Source organism: Dendrobates tinctorius, unplaced genomic scaffold, assembly GCF_039654945.1.
Source record: "Dendrobates tinctorius isolate UK_male_01 unplaced genomic scaffold, ASM3965494v1 ptg000095l, whole genome shotgun sequence".
Taxonomy (NCBI): Eukaryota; Metazoa; Chordata; class Amphibia; order Anura; family Dendrobatidae; genus Dendrobates; species Dendrobates tinctorius.
The window spans coordinates 16,800,491-16,818,044 of record NW_027361763.1 but is presented as its reverse complement, the minus strand read 5'-3'; the positions used below and the strand labels follow the sequence as shown (position 1 = coordinate 16,818,044).

The 17,554-nt window shown below is 41.1% G+C and overlaps 1 protein-coding gene across 2 annotated transcripts in view; it reads right to left on the bottom strand.

The window, feature by feature from the left end:
- Positions 1 to 17,554, bottom strand: part of GFRA4 (GDNF family receptor alpha 4) — a 575,713-nt gene that overhangs the window by 44,254 nt on the left and 513,905 nt on the right. For both annotated transcript variants that reach the window (XM_073586752.1, XM_073586751.1), the window contains one exon: positions 13,863 to 13,943. In XM_073586752.1, coding sequence (XP_073442853.1) covers positions 13,863 to 13,943 — 81 coding nt within the window. The remainder of the gene's footprint in view (positions 1 to 13,862; positions 13,944 to 17,554) is intronic.

Here is a 17,554-nt window from a genome sequence, read left to right as displayed (position 1 = left end):
TCATTGTGAAGGGAGAGGGAGCAGGTGAACTGTGACATATGTTATCAGTTGTATATAGAGGTGTTATCACTTATCAGTCATTATTATCCTGCCACTGATGATACGGAAACTGCTGAAAACTCTTCCTAACAAAGCCCCAATGGCAATTATGAAAATTGCAATATTTTTTTTCTAATATAGATTGTGTTAAAAAAAATTGCTAAAAAATTATTAAAAAAGTAGATGCAACATACAAAAAAAATCATGTTCTGACAATAGCTTTCCTTTAATCACTACTTTTTGGACCTCAATAACTAGAACGTAAGGAACACCTAAAATATTTTGCAATTGTTTCCTCGCTGTCTCTTTTTTCCCCCGCAATCGTTCTTATTCTTCACAGCCGCTCACTATTCAACATTACAAGCTTTATTTTCTCAGTAGGTGTCAAAAATGGCGAGGTCAGTGTGACCCAGAGCTTAGATATTAACCCGTTCTCAATCAAGTTTGGACAAGCTAAGCTCTTGTTTACTGCCAGACCACGGTAAATAGGAACAAGTCACGTTTCCTCTGTTTCCCTGCACCGTTTCGTCTCTGTTGTCTAGGGTACCGTACATTTAACAGGAAGAGCGGCAATTGAAGTCAAGCTATTTTGTGGGACTTCATGCTCTGTAATTGAACTCCTAATGGTTTAAAGTAAGAAAAGAACATTAAAAAGGTTGGAAAAGTAGTAATCATAGTGGTTGTCAGCAAAGCGTTCGGAGGAAACGATGGCTATTTTAACCCACTTTGAGTCCTGACCCAGCGTACTACTCTGTGCCATATTATACAGAGATCATACTGCTCAAACAGTTCTTAAAGTGAAATTTTCATCGTTACTATGTAACATACCAATAGCTCTCATTCTTTCCCAATCAGTCCTCATTTGTGAATCCTTAACACCCGGCACTGCCAACCTCCGCTGCATATTCTGGGTTGTGCAGCAGAGGTTGCCAAACAACTTCCTTCTCTGTAACATGATAGTCTTCCTGCTCTTCTCTCCCCTGCACTCTTTACCTTCATATTGGTAATTCTGAGGCCCCTCTGCTACCTTCTCCTTTTCTGGAGCAATTACAGGTTGACTATAATACTATCCCCTAAAATCAGGACATTGATGAGTAAGGGAACTAAGCTCCTATGTTGCCAAAGGAAATCTCATTTGTCCACTCAGCCGTACAGTGTGCATCTGAAATAAACGTGCAGGTGCTGGTATGTCACCACGGAACCAAAGGGTTTTATTTACAGGGATATGATACTCCTCGCAGGGAGAAAGCAGTGGGGGTTAAACTGACTTTAAAGCAGTATATCAAACAGTCAAAAAGAATAACAGTTAGAAACAGGTGTTCTTGGAACTCTGAGTACTTGCTTGTAGGGTCGTCTTCTCCCGCGTCGGCGCCGTCAGCAGCGGCACTTGTCGTCTCTCTAGTCGCTGTACGCTCTGCAGTCTCTAGGGACCCACAACAGGGGTATCGGGGGTTAAAGAAAAAATGGAGGGGGAACACAAGTCTATACTAAAAAACTTAACAGTCTCTCCGAAGGAAACAAGGGCTCTCTGTCTCTATAAGTCTCTCAACAGGAGTCAGGGGCTCTGCACCAACACCGCAGGTACCGGGGCTATGCACGGGGGTCACTGTCTCTGCACGGGGGTCAGAGCGCACCTCTCCAGTCACTGCAGGCTCTGGTCTCACGTACTCACAAGATGCAGTCGCTCTGCACAGTCCCCCTGGATTTGTCCTCTGAACGGGAGTTCTCTCTTCTCCCCTGCGTGCAGCTGCAACCTGCCCTGTCCCCTGCACACGCTGCTCCGAGCTTCGTGCGCTCTCAGGCTGCCTTCCTTCCTGTTCCTCTCTCCTCCCAGCAGTCACATGACCCAGCACATCCAGGGCGGAAAGTCTTCCCCCTAGCAAGCCTGCTCTCTGGCCAAGTGGTAACCCCCCTGTGAGTCTTCTTGTGCTTCACCCCCTTACACATCCACCTCTATGCTTTCAATTATTTAAGTAAATAGCCAGGATTAGAGGTGAGAGAAACAATTTGATGCAAATTTGTGTAGAATTTTTAGGAACTTGTTGAACAATTTGTGAAAGCCTGTTTATACATTGCAGAAAATTGCATTGCCCTGTGAAGGATCACATCATCTTGGGCTTCCCTATAATCCTTGCACCTATCACATCACATACTATAGCACAGCCAATCTGGAGGGGCTATCATAGCCAGTATAAAAGCTAAGGCAGGGAATGCAGCAGCCATATAATATTGTGGTGAATCTGGATAATAAGAGGACGTCACAGCTTAGCTGAAGAGATGGGCTCTGCTGTGCATTGTTTTCGGGAGTGTACTGTATGCCCTACTGGAGGTGGACGCTCAGATGTAGTAGACAGTGTCTGAATGTCTGCCTCCAATGCCCGAAAATGATAAACAGCAGAGCGCACGTTCGCTCTGTTAGCACCATTATAGTTTATGGACTCGTCGGCGAATACGTCTGAATCCCGGTTTCCAGGGGGTTCGGACGCAAGTCCCGACGGGTCCACGGCGTAGTAATCAAACTAGGTAGTAACAATGTGAGCTGGCCAGAAACTGGACAAAATACTTTGTGTAGAAGCATTTCCAAAATGTTGTCCAAGGGATAAAAGTTTTGTATGTCTGCATCTTACAAATAGTACACCACTTTAGGAAAGGGACGGTGCAGTGTGAGGGGACCCCCCTACACTCCTCCAGGAAACATCTCTTCTATTTACAGTCATCCAGGAATGAGTCCAGTGGTGAACGTTGCTTGCGAAGTCCTTGGACATCTCGGGCTGTGGCATATCGGACGGATGAGTCGGAGAATTCAATCATTCTGTGTTTAGCATCGTATAAAATCATTTTTTACCAGAGCAATTTTTATTTTCCTGGAGCCAACCCTAAGAAAGCGGGACAGCTGGTCACCTAATATCTTCATCCATCATAAGAAGATTCCTTAGTGCCTGCTCTTCCATGTGTTGCCTGAAAGGCAGTGATCGCAGCACATAAATCCTCAGCCTCCTGCATGAAGGGGGTCGCACATGAGGCTCCTAACACCCCCCCAGGGATGAGGTCTGATAATTGAAAGCAGGTGGTACATAGACAAGTGCTAGGAGGATCTTGGCTGACTTTGCACGTTAAGGTTGATGTCCTCTCAGCTCACTGGGTGGCTTGCAGAATGAATTTTCAGAACTCTCCAGAGCACAAAATGCCAGTGGTTCTGGCCTCCTCCATCGTGGATTTATTGCTCCTCCTGTCAGTGCTGGGCCTGTCGCTTCCAGCAGAGTCTGATTCTGATATGCCAGAAGCACAGAATGAAATGAGATCATTCATGTCCGAGTCTGGACGTGGTTACCTAACACAGCGCGATATGGCGCATGCAAAAAATAGCCATAAGGCTACTTTCACACATCAGGTTTTCGGCGTCAGGCGCGATCCGGCGTCGTGCCGGAATGCCGGATCCGGCAAATGTTTTGTAAAACCTGAAGTGCCGGATCCGGTTTTCTGCCGGATCCGTCTTGTTCTTGACAGACAAAACCGGATCCGTCTCATCCGGTTCATCTGTTTTTCTATCCGTTTTTCGACGGATTACGCCGGATCCGGTTTTTAAAATTGACCCTTGTGGCCTTCCGAACGGGATTGGCTACTGGAAAACTATATATAGCATGTTCCTACAGCCCTTCTTTGACAGGTTGTAGAGAAGAAAGTGCAGGTTGGAGAGAAGAGCAAGTTACTGGCGAAGATGGATGTTGTCATTGGAAATATTACCACTAGAAGTTCTGTGACGGTTTCAGGGACAATTTTCCACTATACTTTATGTCACCTCAAGGCAGAGTACACTGGCAGGATGACAGAGTGTGAAAGATTTGTGCCCTAAACTTGTGTACCTTCTGGACCAACAGTATATACCTTTGCCAACCAAAGTTGGCTATCTTGTCATGGTCTTACTATTTTTAGCTTTAGGCCACAGGTGTGTACCTGGTTGTGTTTTATGCAAAGTATTTCACCTTTTAACAAAAGTTGTGTACATTGTTAGGAAATCACCAACAATAAACACAACTTTTTAGGTGAAATACTTTGCTTCAAACACAACCAGGAACACAACTGTGGCAAAAAGCTAAAATTTACCCACAGTTATTTACCTGGTTTTGAATACCTTTTTACCTTTGAAATACCCTGTATTTAACCTTTTTTTTAAACATAGTTCGCCGCAGAAAGAAATGACAGACAACCATTGTGAAATGATAATTTAACTTTTATTTAAAATTTTTTTTTTTTTGTAAAATGTTTTTAAAGTGCAAAAAACTTTTTTAATAAAGGTTTTAAACCCAATGGGCATTTTTATTACAAAAAACACACATTACAAATCTGTGTACTGTGGGGTGGAAATACTGCTGGAGGGGCTGCGGGACACTTCGACACTGGGTGTGTGGAGAGAGGACTGGGATTGTGGTGGGGAAGGAACAGTTAGAGGTGAAGGTGTGGAAAAAGCTACAGAATGGGTGGACATGTGGGAGGCAGAAGAGGTGGTGGGCGGTGGAGTGGAGGGTTGGGCAGGGACTGTAGGAGCAGATGATGTTGATGGAAAGTTGTATGGGGAAGGAGTTTGGTACGGGGAAGGAGTTTGGTACGGGGAAGGAGTTTGGTACGGGGCAGGTTGCTGGAAGTGGGGAGATGTCTGGTACTGGGGAGGTTGCTGGTACTGGGAAGGTTGCTGGTACTGGTGAGGTTGCTGGTATGTAATAGGAGGGGGAGGATGGAAAGTGGCTGGAGGGGGTGCAGATGTAATAGGAGGGGGAGGATGGAAAGTGGCTGGAGGGGGTGCAGATGTAATAGGAGGGGGAGGATGGAAAGTGGCTGGAGGGGGTGCAGATGTAATAGGAGGGGGAGGATGGAAAGTGGCTGGAGGGGGTGCAGGTGGAGGAACTACAGTGGTGGGAGGTGGAGGTTGGGAGGTAACCTGCTGTAGAGCACCGTGGAACGAATGCATTACATGCATCTGCTGGGTAGGAAATAGTGTTGCCATGCGCTCCACAACAGACCTGAAAAAGGTGTGGTTTGGCGAAGATCTTGCTTCTGAATGCATGGTTTGCAGAAGTGTCTTCACCTCCAGAATGCTGGAGTTGATCTGCTGAAAGTTCTGGAAAGATGCATTCAGATGCAAGAACTCTTGCGCATAACTCTTTTCCTGACCCCTCTGCCGCTGCCGCCCAGTACCCGCAGGTGTACTAGAGGTGGCAGGGGCAGAAGGGTGGGGTAAAGGGAAAGCGATCTCCTCACCAGCAGCTTCATGTAATGTAGGCGGCCACGATGCTCCTGTGCTGGTGGATGGGACAGATGGGTCGAATGTGTTGGAAGGCTGGGAAGGTGCAGATGTACCGGGGCGGTCGAAGTGTCCCTCGGTGCCGGTCTCCTCAGGGATCGCCTCAGAAGGGGCCAATCGTGCAGGCTCCCGAGTGCTGCTCACCGTGCTGTGGAATAAAGAGAAAAAAAACAATTAAAATACTGACATGGTATGGCCCTGGCTGAAAAAAAAAAGTTACATCTAACATTTTTTTCACATTTGGTGTGTAATATTTACCTTCTAGTGACCATTGTTTCCCGGAGGAACGACAAGGCTTGTGCGTACTTGTACTTGCTCCTGCGTCCTCCAGATCCACTCGGGGCCCGCATCTCTTTATTGAACTCCTTCTTGAAACGATCCCTCACAGACCGCCACCGATTCACAATTCTCTCCCCTGAAACGAGAAAGGAGTGGTTAGTATACAACATCAGTGTTTCCCAAACTCCAGTCCTCATGGTCCCCAGGGGTCATGTTTTCAGGATTTCCATAGTAAATAGAAATCCTGAACACATGATCCGTGGGGACCACGAGGACTGGAGTTCGGGAAACACTGGTTTACATCAAGCAACCGGTACTGTATATACTTACGCTCTTTAATCTGGGCCCGAACATCGAGGTCCTCCCAGCGGCCCACAAGGAGCGAACAGATTTCCTCCCAGAGTCGTCGGGTAACGATCAGGTCAGCGTGGCGGCGGTCAGCCATATTCCAGAGCGGCTCCCTTTCTCTGACGAGATCGATGAGGCGGTCCACATCAATCCCTCCATCCTCACCGTCAGAGTCGGGAGCACGCTGTGAAGGCTGTTAAAGAAAAAGACAAAAATAACATAATTAGCCTCCACAAAAGAAAAGAAATAAAAAGTGCAAAAAAACAAAGCAAAAATATTTATACTTACTTACTGGTGACCGCCGCGTTGCTGTCGCCGACGACCCTGGGAGGCACTGCGAGGACCTCTTGGCCGAGCACCAGATTGGGAAGACTAGAGAAGAAAACAAAAAATGTTATGAGTTTGGATGTAGGCATTTGTTTGCTGTGTGTGGTCTGCAGAACATTGTTTTCTATGTGTTGTGTGTAGTGTGATGTTGTGTTTCTGCGTTTGATGCAAAAAACTTACCAATTGTGAGCCCACTCCAGGTGTCTGTCCACCCCTTCCTTCTTCTTCTGGGAGCTCCTCTTCATCTTGTGATTCCTGTTTTGAAATAAAAGGCAATGAATAGACATATATTACAGAGATGATGGATTTTGGAAATAAAAACTTACCGTCAAACGCTGACGATGCGAGGGAGGGCTCCCAGAAGATGATGTGCTGTCCTGTTGATGGCCAGACTCCATGGCTGTGGGTATTGCTGCTGTTGCTGCTGCCAGTGATGCCATTTCTGCTGCTGCTGCTGCTGCATCTCTTTGGCGGCTGTTGAATAAAGAGAAACAAAGGGCCAATGAATATCTTGATATTCCATGGCCCTAGTTTGGAGGAATGGGGGATTTGATAATTACCGTCTCTCATCTGCTGCTGGCCTCCCCTCCTCAGCATGTTCCATTTGCTGCTCCATTTGGGGTGGTGCTGATGGTGCTGCTGCTGCAGATGTCTGCTGCCTTCTCCTGCTCCTGGTTCTTGGCTTGGGTGGCATGTTGGGTGTGGCTGAGGGTCCCATTGTCTTGCTTTTATATATCTCCTGTGGGCAGAGCTACTGAGCATGCTCAGACCAAAAAACCGGATCCGGCGCATTGCGGCGCTCATAGACTTTCATTGTGTGAAAAAGCCGGACGCGCCGGATCCGGCGTGTCCGGCTTTTTCGCCGGAGACAAAAAACGTTACAGTAGCCGTTTTTTCCAGACGCCGGATCGCGACACATTGCCGGATCCGGCGAAAACCGGATGAAACGCATGGCCATCCGGCGCGATCCGGCGCAAATGCAAGTCAATGGGGGGGAAACCGGATCCGGCATTGCATTTCGCCGGATCCGGTTTCTGTCAAAAGCGCCGGATCGCGCCTGACGGCGAAAACCTGATGTGTGAAAGAGGCCTAACAGGGAATTCAACAAAAAAACAAACTGTTCCAATTCTACTTCCCAATGTATTAATATGAGAATATACAGAATAGAAATCCACACACATACATTTTAGAGTCTAATTCACTGTGAGCTAATTTTTTGATAACAGGTAACAGTGAATAATGATGTGGACTAGAAAACAATGCTCAAAGTAAGACGATGATTGGCCATAGACAGGGAATAAATGTCTGAAACATGCCATATAAAAATAGAGATAAATGCACAAGCCTATAACTACTATAAAACTTCCCACAATGTAGAAGAATATAGCTGCTATAAAACTGCCACCTATGTACAAGAATATAACTACTATAATACTGCTCCTATGTACAAGAATATAACTACTATAATACTGCCACTATGTACAAGAATATAACTACTATAATACTGCCCCTATGTACAAGAATATAACTACTATAATACTGCTCCTATGTACAAGAATATAACTACTATAATACTGCTCCTATGTACAAGAATATAACTACTATAATACTGCTCCTATATACAAGAATATAACTACTATAATACTGCCCCCTATGTACAAGAATATAACTACTATAATACTGCTATGTACAAGAATATAGCTACTATAATACTGCTATGTACAAGAATATAGCTACTATAATACTGCCCCTATGTACAAGAATATAACTACTATAATACTGCTCCTATGTACAAGAATATAACTACTATAATACTGCTATGTACAAGAATATAGCTACTATAATACTGCCCCTATGTACAAGAATATAACTACTATAATACTGCTCCTATGTACAAGAATATAGCTACTATAATACTGCCCCTATGTACAAGAATATAACTAGTATAATACTGCCCCTATGTACAAGAATATAACTACTATAATACTGCTCCTATGTACAAGAATATAACTACTATAATACTGCTCCTATGTACAAGAATATAACTACTATAATACTGCTCCTATGTACAAGAATATAGCTACTATAATACTGCCCCTATGTACAAGAATATAACTACTATAATACTGCCCCTATGTACAAGAATATAACTACTATAATACTGCCCCTTATGTACAAGAATATAACTACTATAATACTGCCCCTATGTACAAAAATATAACTACTATAATACTGCCCAATGTACAAGAATATAACTACTATAACACTGCTCCTATGTACAAGAATATAACTACTATAATACTGCCCCTATGTACAAGAATATAACTACTATAATACTGCCCCTATGTACAAGAATATAACTACTATAATACTGCTCCTACGTACAAGAATATAACTGCTATAATACTGCCCCTATGTACAAGAATATAACTACTATAATACTGCCCCCTATGTACAAGAATATAACTACTATAATACTGCCCCAATGTACAAGAATATAACTACTATAATACTGCTCCTATGTTCAAGAATATAACTACTATAATACTGCCCCTATGTACAAGAATATAACTACTATAATACTGCTCCTATGTACAATAATATAACTACTATAATACTGCCCCTATGTACAAAAATATAACTACTATAATACTGCTCCTATGTACAAGAATATAACTACTATAATACTGCCCCAATGTACAAGAATATAACTACTATAATACTGCTCCTATGTTCAAAAATATAACTACTATAATACTACCTCAATGTACAAGAATATAACTACTATAATACTGCTCCTATGTACAAGAATATAACTACTATACTACTGCTCCTATGTACAAGAATATAACTACTATACTACTGCTCCAATGTACAAGAATATAACTACTACAATACTGCTCCTATGTTCAAAATATAAATACTATAATACTGCCCCAATGTACAAGAATATAACTACTATACTGCTCCTATGTACAAGAATATAACTACTATAATACTGCCCCTATGTACAAGAATATAACTACTATAATACTGCCCCAATGTACAAGAATATAACTACTATAATACTGCACCTATGTACAAGAATATAACTACTATACTGCTCCTATGTACAAGAATATAACTACTATAATACTGCTCCTATGTGCAAGAATATAACTACTACAATACTGCTCCTGTGTACAAGAATATAACTACTATAATACTGCTCCTATGTACAAGAATATAACTACTATAATACTGGCCCTATATACATGAATATAACTACTATAATACTGCTCCTATGTACAAGAATATAGCTACTATAATACTGCTCCATATGTACAAGAATATAACTACTATAATACTGCTCCTATGTACAAGAATATTACTATACTGCTCCTATGTACAAGAATATAACTACTATAATACTGCTCCTATTTACAAGAATATTACTACTATAATACTGCTCCTATGTACAAGAATATAACTACTATAATACTGCCCCCTATGTACAAGAATATGACTACTATAATACTGCCCCTATGTACAAGAATATAACTACTATAATACTGCCCCTATGTACAAGAATATAACTACTATAATACTGCTCCTATGTACAAGAATATAACTACTATAATACTGCCCCAATGTACAAGAATATAACTACTATAATACTGCTCCTATGTTCAAAAATATAACTACTATAATACTACCTCAATGTACAAGAATATAACTACTATAATACTGCTCCTATGTACAAGAATATAACTACTATACTGCTCCTATGTACAAGAATATAACTACTATAATACTGCCCCTATGTACAAGAATATAACTACTATAATACTGCCCCAATGTACAAGAATATAACAACTATAATACTGCACCTATGTACAAGAATATAACTACTATACTGCTCCTATGTACAAGAATATAACTACTATAATACTGCTCCTATGTGCAAGAATATAACTACTACAATACTGCTCCTGTGTACAAGAATATAACTACTATAATACTGCTCCTATGTACAAGAATATAACTACTATAATACTGGCCCTATATACATGAATATAACTACTATAATACTGCTCCTATGTACAAGAATATAGCTACTATAATACTGCTCCATATGTACAAGAATATAACTACTATAATACTGCTCCTATGTACAAGAATATAACTACTATAATACTGCTCCTATTTACAAGAATATTACTACTATAATACTGCTCCTATGTACAAGAATATAACTACTATAATACTGCCCCCTATGTACAAGAATATGACTACTATAATACTGCCCCTATGTACAAGAATATAACTACTATAATACTGCCCCTATGTACAAGAATATAACTACTATAATACTGCTCCTATGTACAAGAAAATAACTACTATAATACTGCTCCTATGTACAAGAATATAACTACTATAATACTGCCCCAATGTACAAGAATATAACTACTATAATACTGCTCCTATGTTCAAAAATATAACTACTATAATACTACCTCAATGTACAAGAATATAACTACTATAATACTGCTCCTATGTACAAGAATATAACTACTATACTACTGCTCCTATGTACAAGAATATAACTACTATACTACTGCTCCTATGTACAAGAATATAACTACTACAATACTGCTCCTATGTTCAAAATATAACTACTATAATACTGCCCCAATGTACAAGAATATAACTACTATACTGCTCCTATGTACAAGAATATAACTACTATAATACTGCTCCTATGTAGAAGAATACAACTACTATAATACTGCCCCTATGTACAAGAATATAACTTCTATAATACTGCCCCTATGTACAAGAATATAACTACTATAATACTGCTCCTATGTACAAGATTATAACTACTATAATACTGCCCCTATGTACAAGAATATAACTACTATAATACTGCCCCAATGTACAAGAATATAACTACTATAATACTGCACCTATGTACAAGAATATAACTACTATACTGCTCCTATGTACAAGAATATAACTACTATAATACTGCTCCTATGTGCAAGAATATAACTACTACAATACTGCTCCTGTGTACAAGAATATAACTACTATAATACTGCTCCTATGTACAAGATTATAACTACTATAATACTGCCCCTATGTACAAGAATATAACTACTATAATACTGCCCCAATGTACAAGAATATAACTACTATAATACTGCACCTATGTACAAGAATATAACTACTATACTGCTCCTATGTACAAGAATATAACTACTATAATACTGCTCCTATGTGCAAGAATATAACTACTACAATACTGCTCCTGTGTACAAGAATATAACTACTATAATACTGCTCCTATGTACAAGAATATAACTACTATAATACTGGCCCTATATACATGAATATAACTACTATAATACTGCTCCTATGTACAAGAATATAGCTACTATAATACTGCTCCATATGTACAAGAATATAACTACTATAATACTGCTCCTATGTACAAGAATATTACTATACTGCTCCTATGTACAAGAATATAACTACTATAATACTGCTCCTATGTGCAAGAATATAACTACTACAATACTGCTTCTGTGTACAAGAATATAACTACTATAATACTGCTCCTATATACAAGAATATAGCTACTATAATACTGCTCCATATGTACAAGAATATAACTACGATAATACTGCCTCATATATACAAGAATATAACTACTATAATACTGCCCCTATGTACAAGAATATAACTACTATAATACTGCTCCTATTTACAAGAATATAACTACTATAATACTGCTCCTATGTACAAGAATATAACTACTATAATACTGCCCCCTATGTACAAGAATATGACTACTATAATACTGCCCCTATGTACAAGAATATAACTACTATAATACTGCCCCTATGTACAAGAATATAACTACTATAATACTGCTCCTATGTACAAGAAAATAACTACTATAATACTGCTCCTATGTACAAGAATATAACTACTATAATACTGCTCCTATGTACAAGAATATAACTACTATAATACTGCTCCTATGTACAAGAAAATAACTACTATAATACTGCCCCCTATGTACAAGAATATAACTACTATAATACTGCCCCATGTACAAGAATTTAACTACTATAATACTGCTTCTATGTACAACAATATAACTACTATAATACTGCTCCTATGTACAAGAATATAACTACTATAATACTGACCCCTATGTACAAGAATATAATTACTATAATACTGCTCCTATGTACAAGAATATAACTACAATAATACTGTTCCTATGTACAAGAATATAACTACTATAATACTGCCCCTATGTACAAGAATATAACTACTATAATACTGCCCCTATGTACAAGAATTTAACTACTATAATACTGCCCCTATGTACAAGAATATAACTACTATAGTACTGCCCCCTATGTACAAGAATATAACTACTATAATACTGCTCCTATGTACAAGAATATAACTACTATAATACTTCCCCCTATTTACAAGAATATACTATAAGGGTATGTTTCCATGATCAGTTAACGCTTGCGGATTCGACGCTGCATACAGCCGCAGCGTCGAATCCGCAGCATCCAGATGTTACAGCATAGTGGAGGGGATTTTATGAAATCCCAGCTCCACTATGCGTTCAAACACACACATGGCACACCCGCATATACGCACATACGGCAGGTCTTTATAGACCGCAGAATGTCTATTTATGTTGCGGAGACGCTCAGTGTCCGCAAGATAAATAACACCTTTCTATGTATTGGATGCGGTGATTCTGCAAGTGTTCAATGAATCACTGCGCGCACAAAAGGGGGCAGTGCTTTGGGTGGGGTTGCGTCCAAAGCGCTGCCAATATGCCTCGTGGAAACACACCCTCAGGCTATGTTCACACATTGCGTTTTTGCTGCAGGCAATAGCTGCTCTCTTGTCAGTAAAGAAACTTCTTACAAGAAGCAAGTTTTGCTGTGTTTTTCAGGATCCCAAAGTTTAGCTTTGCTTTCACCACCGAATCGTGTACAAGACATATAGGAAACCATAAAACAATTTTGTCAAAAAAGGCGATTTAATCAAATTATTTAGTGGAAAAAGATTTTTATGTCTGCAAAGTTTGTGACTATTCTGGCCAAAAAAGTTCATATGAGTTCATGAAAAAAAATACCCAATTATAAAAGTGGCAGCGCGGGGAGGTGAACTGGTTGGGAATAGTTTACCTAAGACTGAGTTTGTAGGACGCCGTTTACTTTTACACTTAGGTCGACCCTTGAGTTGATCAGGTGTTGTTCAGTGTCACACGATGGTCAATGTTTACTTTGCACAGATCACTAATTTAATTAAACTGTTCTGATCCTAACTTCCATGCTCAGGTGAGGAGACCCAGACATTTTGGTTTAAACCTGATACCTGTGTTTTTTGCTGCATTTTTGCACTTACTTATTGCTTTGTATGGGTGAAAAAAACGCTGCAAAAATTCTGAAAGAAGTGACATGCTGCAGTTTTAGAAGCCGCAGCAGTTTTCCAATTCCTCTCCACATTTGGAGCAGAATGAGCTGTAGTTTGAGGGTATAATTACCTGCTGTGATGGACGCCAGCCGCACATAGTCAAAGCCCCTCACGAATGATTCGTACGGTGAACTCTCTAAGACACTTACACCTGAAAAAAAAACAGAGTGAAGCCGAGTTACTGCCTTTTCCTATTGTCAGTCCCTTCTGATATCTTCTGTTACAGTCTCATTATTTTCACTTTCCACAAAGGTAACATTTGACCGGCAATTCATGCGAAACCGACCCGACTGAATGATGCCCCGCGGAAGGGAACATTATGGCAGAAACTCACAAAGTGCTCCCCGGCATCATTTCACTTTATGGGAAGTTTCTCCGATCCTGACGGGAAAAATATTTATTCAAAGCCAACTCTGAAAATGAAATGTTTCCGTTTCCAATTTTTCATCTTTGATGTTTGCCAGGTCTAATGCAGCGCGCGGCCTCAGCCCTCGCACACAAACGGCCGTTCCCACCGCTATTATTTGGAAATAAAAAGTCATAAAAATGTGCTCATTCAGCACTGCAGCAAATGCCGACATCCAGGCTTGTTTTTTTTTTTAACTTTACTTGCGACCCAAAAACTCTGCGTGACTTACAGTAACATAATATCCCTCATTCTCTTAGGTCGCACCCAAAAGCCGTGGAAGGGCGACGGGAGGGGAAGAGTAGGCAGCGGCCTAAGGCACCAAGGCGAAAAGAGGCAATTTGTGAATTAAAAAAAGAGCTTAAAGAGAAATTGTAGAGATCATGCTACATGGAACTGTGGTGCACACCGGCACCTGCTCACATGTGAAAGGCGTGGGGCTGGTGGTAAATCGGGAGCATGTATGGCAGGGAATGGGGCAATTAAAGGGAATTTGTCAGCAGGATCTCACCGCCAACACTATTTATATGTGCACGTAGCTCTTTTAAAAAGAATTCCAGAAACACCATTACATGGCCGGTCCGTTCCTCCGTTACTGAAAAATTAGCGTTTGAATTGATGTAGAAATGAGGCTGAAGGACTATGGTAGATCTGAAGGCTGTGTCACTCCAGCTCTAATCCAAAACATGACCACCTATTCCTGTTTTTTTTTATTCTTCAACCTAAAGGATACGATCTTAATAACTAATGATCCCTGAGTTTGCTCCATCACAGGCAGGTTCAGGCAGGGTTTACATGCAAGGAAAAAATCTAATAGATCTCTGTATCTCAGCTTCTCAGAATCAAGAAGGATGGTCCGGCCTGTGATTTAGGAAGCTGAGCTATAAAGACATTCTTAACCATCCCCAATCCATGACATATATGTTTGCTATGGGGTGGATGTAAGGCGAAGGCTCAGGAGCTGAGCCTGCACCACACAGAACAGGCGCCGGCTGTGTTATACAGTCCACACCTGCTGCTAACGGCAACCAATGCTCTGATCTCTGCTGTTTAACAACTTAAAAGCTGCATTCAATCTGTTAAATCGCACACTACCATTGGGGCATCCGTTCAAGTGTCCATCGCCCTCCCGTGCAATAAATAAAATTATATAACCCCTACAGTAAACGTCGCAAAGAAAAAAAAAAGCCAGAATTGCTGTTTTTTGTTCTAGATATTTCCCTAAAATATGAAATAAAAAGTAATTAAAACACTTTATATGCCCCAAATAGGTAACAATAGAAAAGTCAGCTCGCCACGAAAAAAAACCAAGCAGCTCACAACAGCTCCATCCACCAACAATAAAAAAAGTTACGGGTACACAAAAATGTAGACAAAAATTAAATACTTTTTTGTTTTTCTTTACACATTTCAAAAATTTTTAGCCGCTAAAATTTTTATAAAAAAAACCAATACAAGTCTGATATCTCCATGATCACACCGGCCTGGAGAATCATGGTGCTCAACAAATTATATATAGAGAAAACCTAAAAAAAAATGACTGAACGATGACTGAACGGCATTTTTAGTTATTTGATCCCATTAATTAAATTTTGGGAATGTTATTGTTACTGACAGCAAGCAGAGATCTTGTAGACCGTGTCCTCACCTGACATACACGTGTCTGCTAGTTCATTCCACCAGAGACTTTTCCATAATTTGTGACATATGGGGCTCGTAGCAAATAGCTCCGGAAAGCCGTGCATGTGCTTTTGGCTTCCATTATTATTGCTGCCATGGTCTATTACTTGTGATATTACAACAACATTTTTTTCAGAGCAGTTAAAATAGACAGACAACAGGGCGTATTGATTACATCGAGCAGCCGGCTACATGGCAAATGATCGAAATAAATCATCGCCGCGGGAAGGGGGCACATTGATGGGAAACGCTCTCAGAAGAGGAGCGGGGATGGCTGATTTAGAGGAAAATTGTATAATGCCCACCGTGGACCCCACCCCAACACTATATGATGTGCCCGCCACACACCGTATGATGTCTCCGCAGTGCCCACCGCACACAATACTGCCCCCTCACATATAGCATGATCCTCCGCATCCACCACACAAAGTATAATGCCCCCACATTACCCCACACATTGTGATGCTCCTACATTGAGACTTCAAAACAGAGCATAATGACGTCTCCAGTCACCCCACACACTATGATGTCCCCACATTGTCCCTCCCACAGTATAATGCCCTCACATTACCCTCAGAGTCAACACATTATGATTCCCACACATTGAGACCCCAAAATACAGTGTGATACCCACCCTTTGTCCCCTACACATTATGATGCTCCCATCTTGCCCCCAACACACATCATGAAGCCCCCACATCACACCCACACAGTATGATGCTTCCACATTGTCCACAACACAGTATTATGCCTCCTACACACATTATGATGCCAATATGTTGAGACCTCAAAACAGAGTATGATGCCCCCCAGAGCCCCCACACACAATAATGCCCCTGAATTGTCCCCTACACAGTATAATGCACCCACATTGCCCTCAACACATTATTTTGCCCCTTCATTGAGGTCCCAAAACAGTATGATACCCCCATATTGCCTCCCACACAGTATAATGCTCCCACATCAAACCCAACACACATTATGATGCCCCCACATCCCTCCCACACAGTATGATACCTCCACATTGTTCCCCACACATTATGATGCCCCCACATCCCTCCCACTCAATATGATACCTCCACATTGTTCCCCACACATTATGATGCCCCCACATCCCTCCCACACAATATGATACCTCCACATTGTTCCCCACACATTATGATGCCCCCACATCCCTCCCACACAATATGATACCTCCACATTGTTCCCCACACATTATGATGCCCCCACATCCCTCCCACTCAGTATGATACCTCCACATTGTTCCCCACACATTATGATGCCCCCACATCCCTCCCACTCAGAATGATACCTCCACATTTTTCCCCACACATTATGATGCCCCCACATCCCTCCCACTTAGTATGATACCTCCACATTGTTCCCCACACATTATGACGCCCCTACATGCACCCACAGTAGGATGCCTCCACATTGTTCCCAGACAGTATGATGCCTCCACATTGCCCCCTACACAGTTTAATGTCCTCACAGTATGAATTCCTCACAGTGGCCCACCCACACAAAAATCCCACGTGTCTGTTTGTCCTGTTATATCGCTGCTCCTCTGCAACTCACCTGCTCTCTGTCCTTCAAACTCTACACAGACAGATTATTAGAGCAAGGGTCTGGTGGCTCCCTGCACCATTTTTACGTTCACTCATATCTATGTCCAA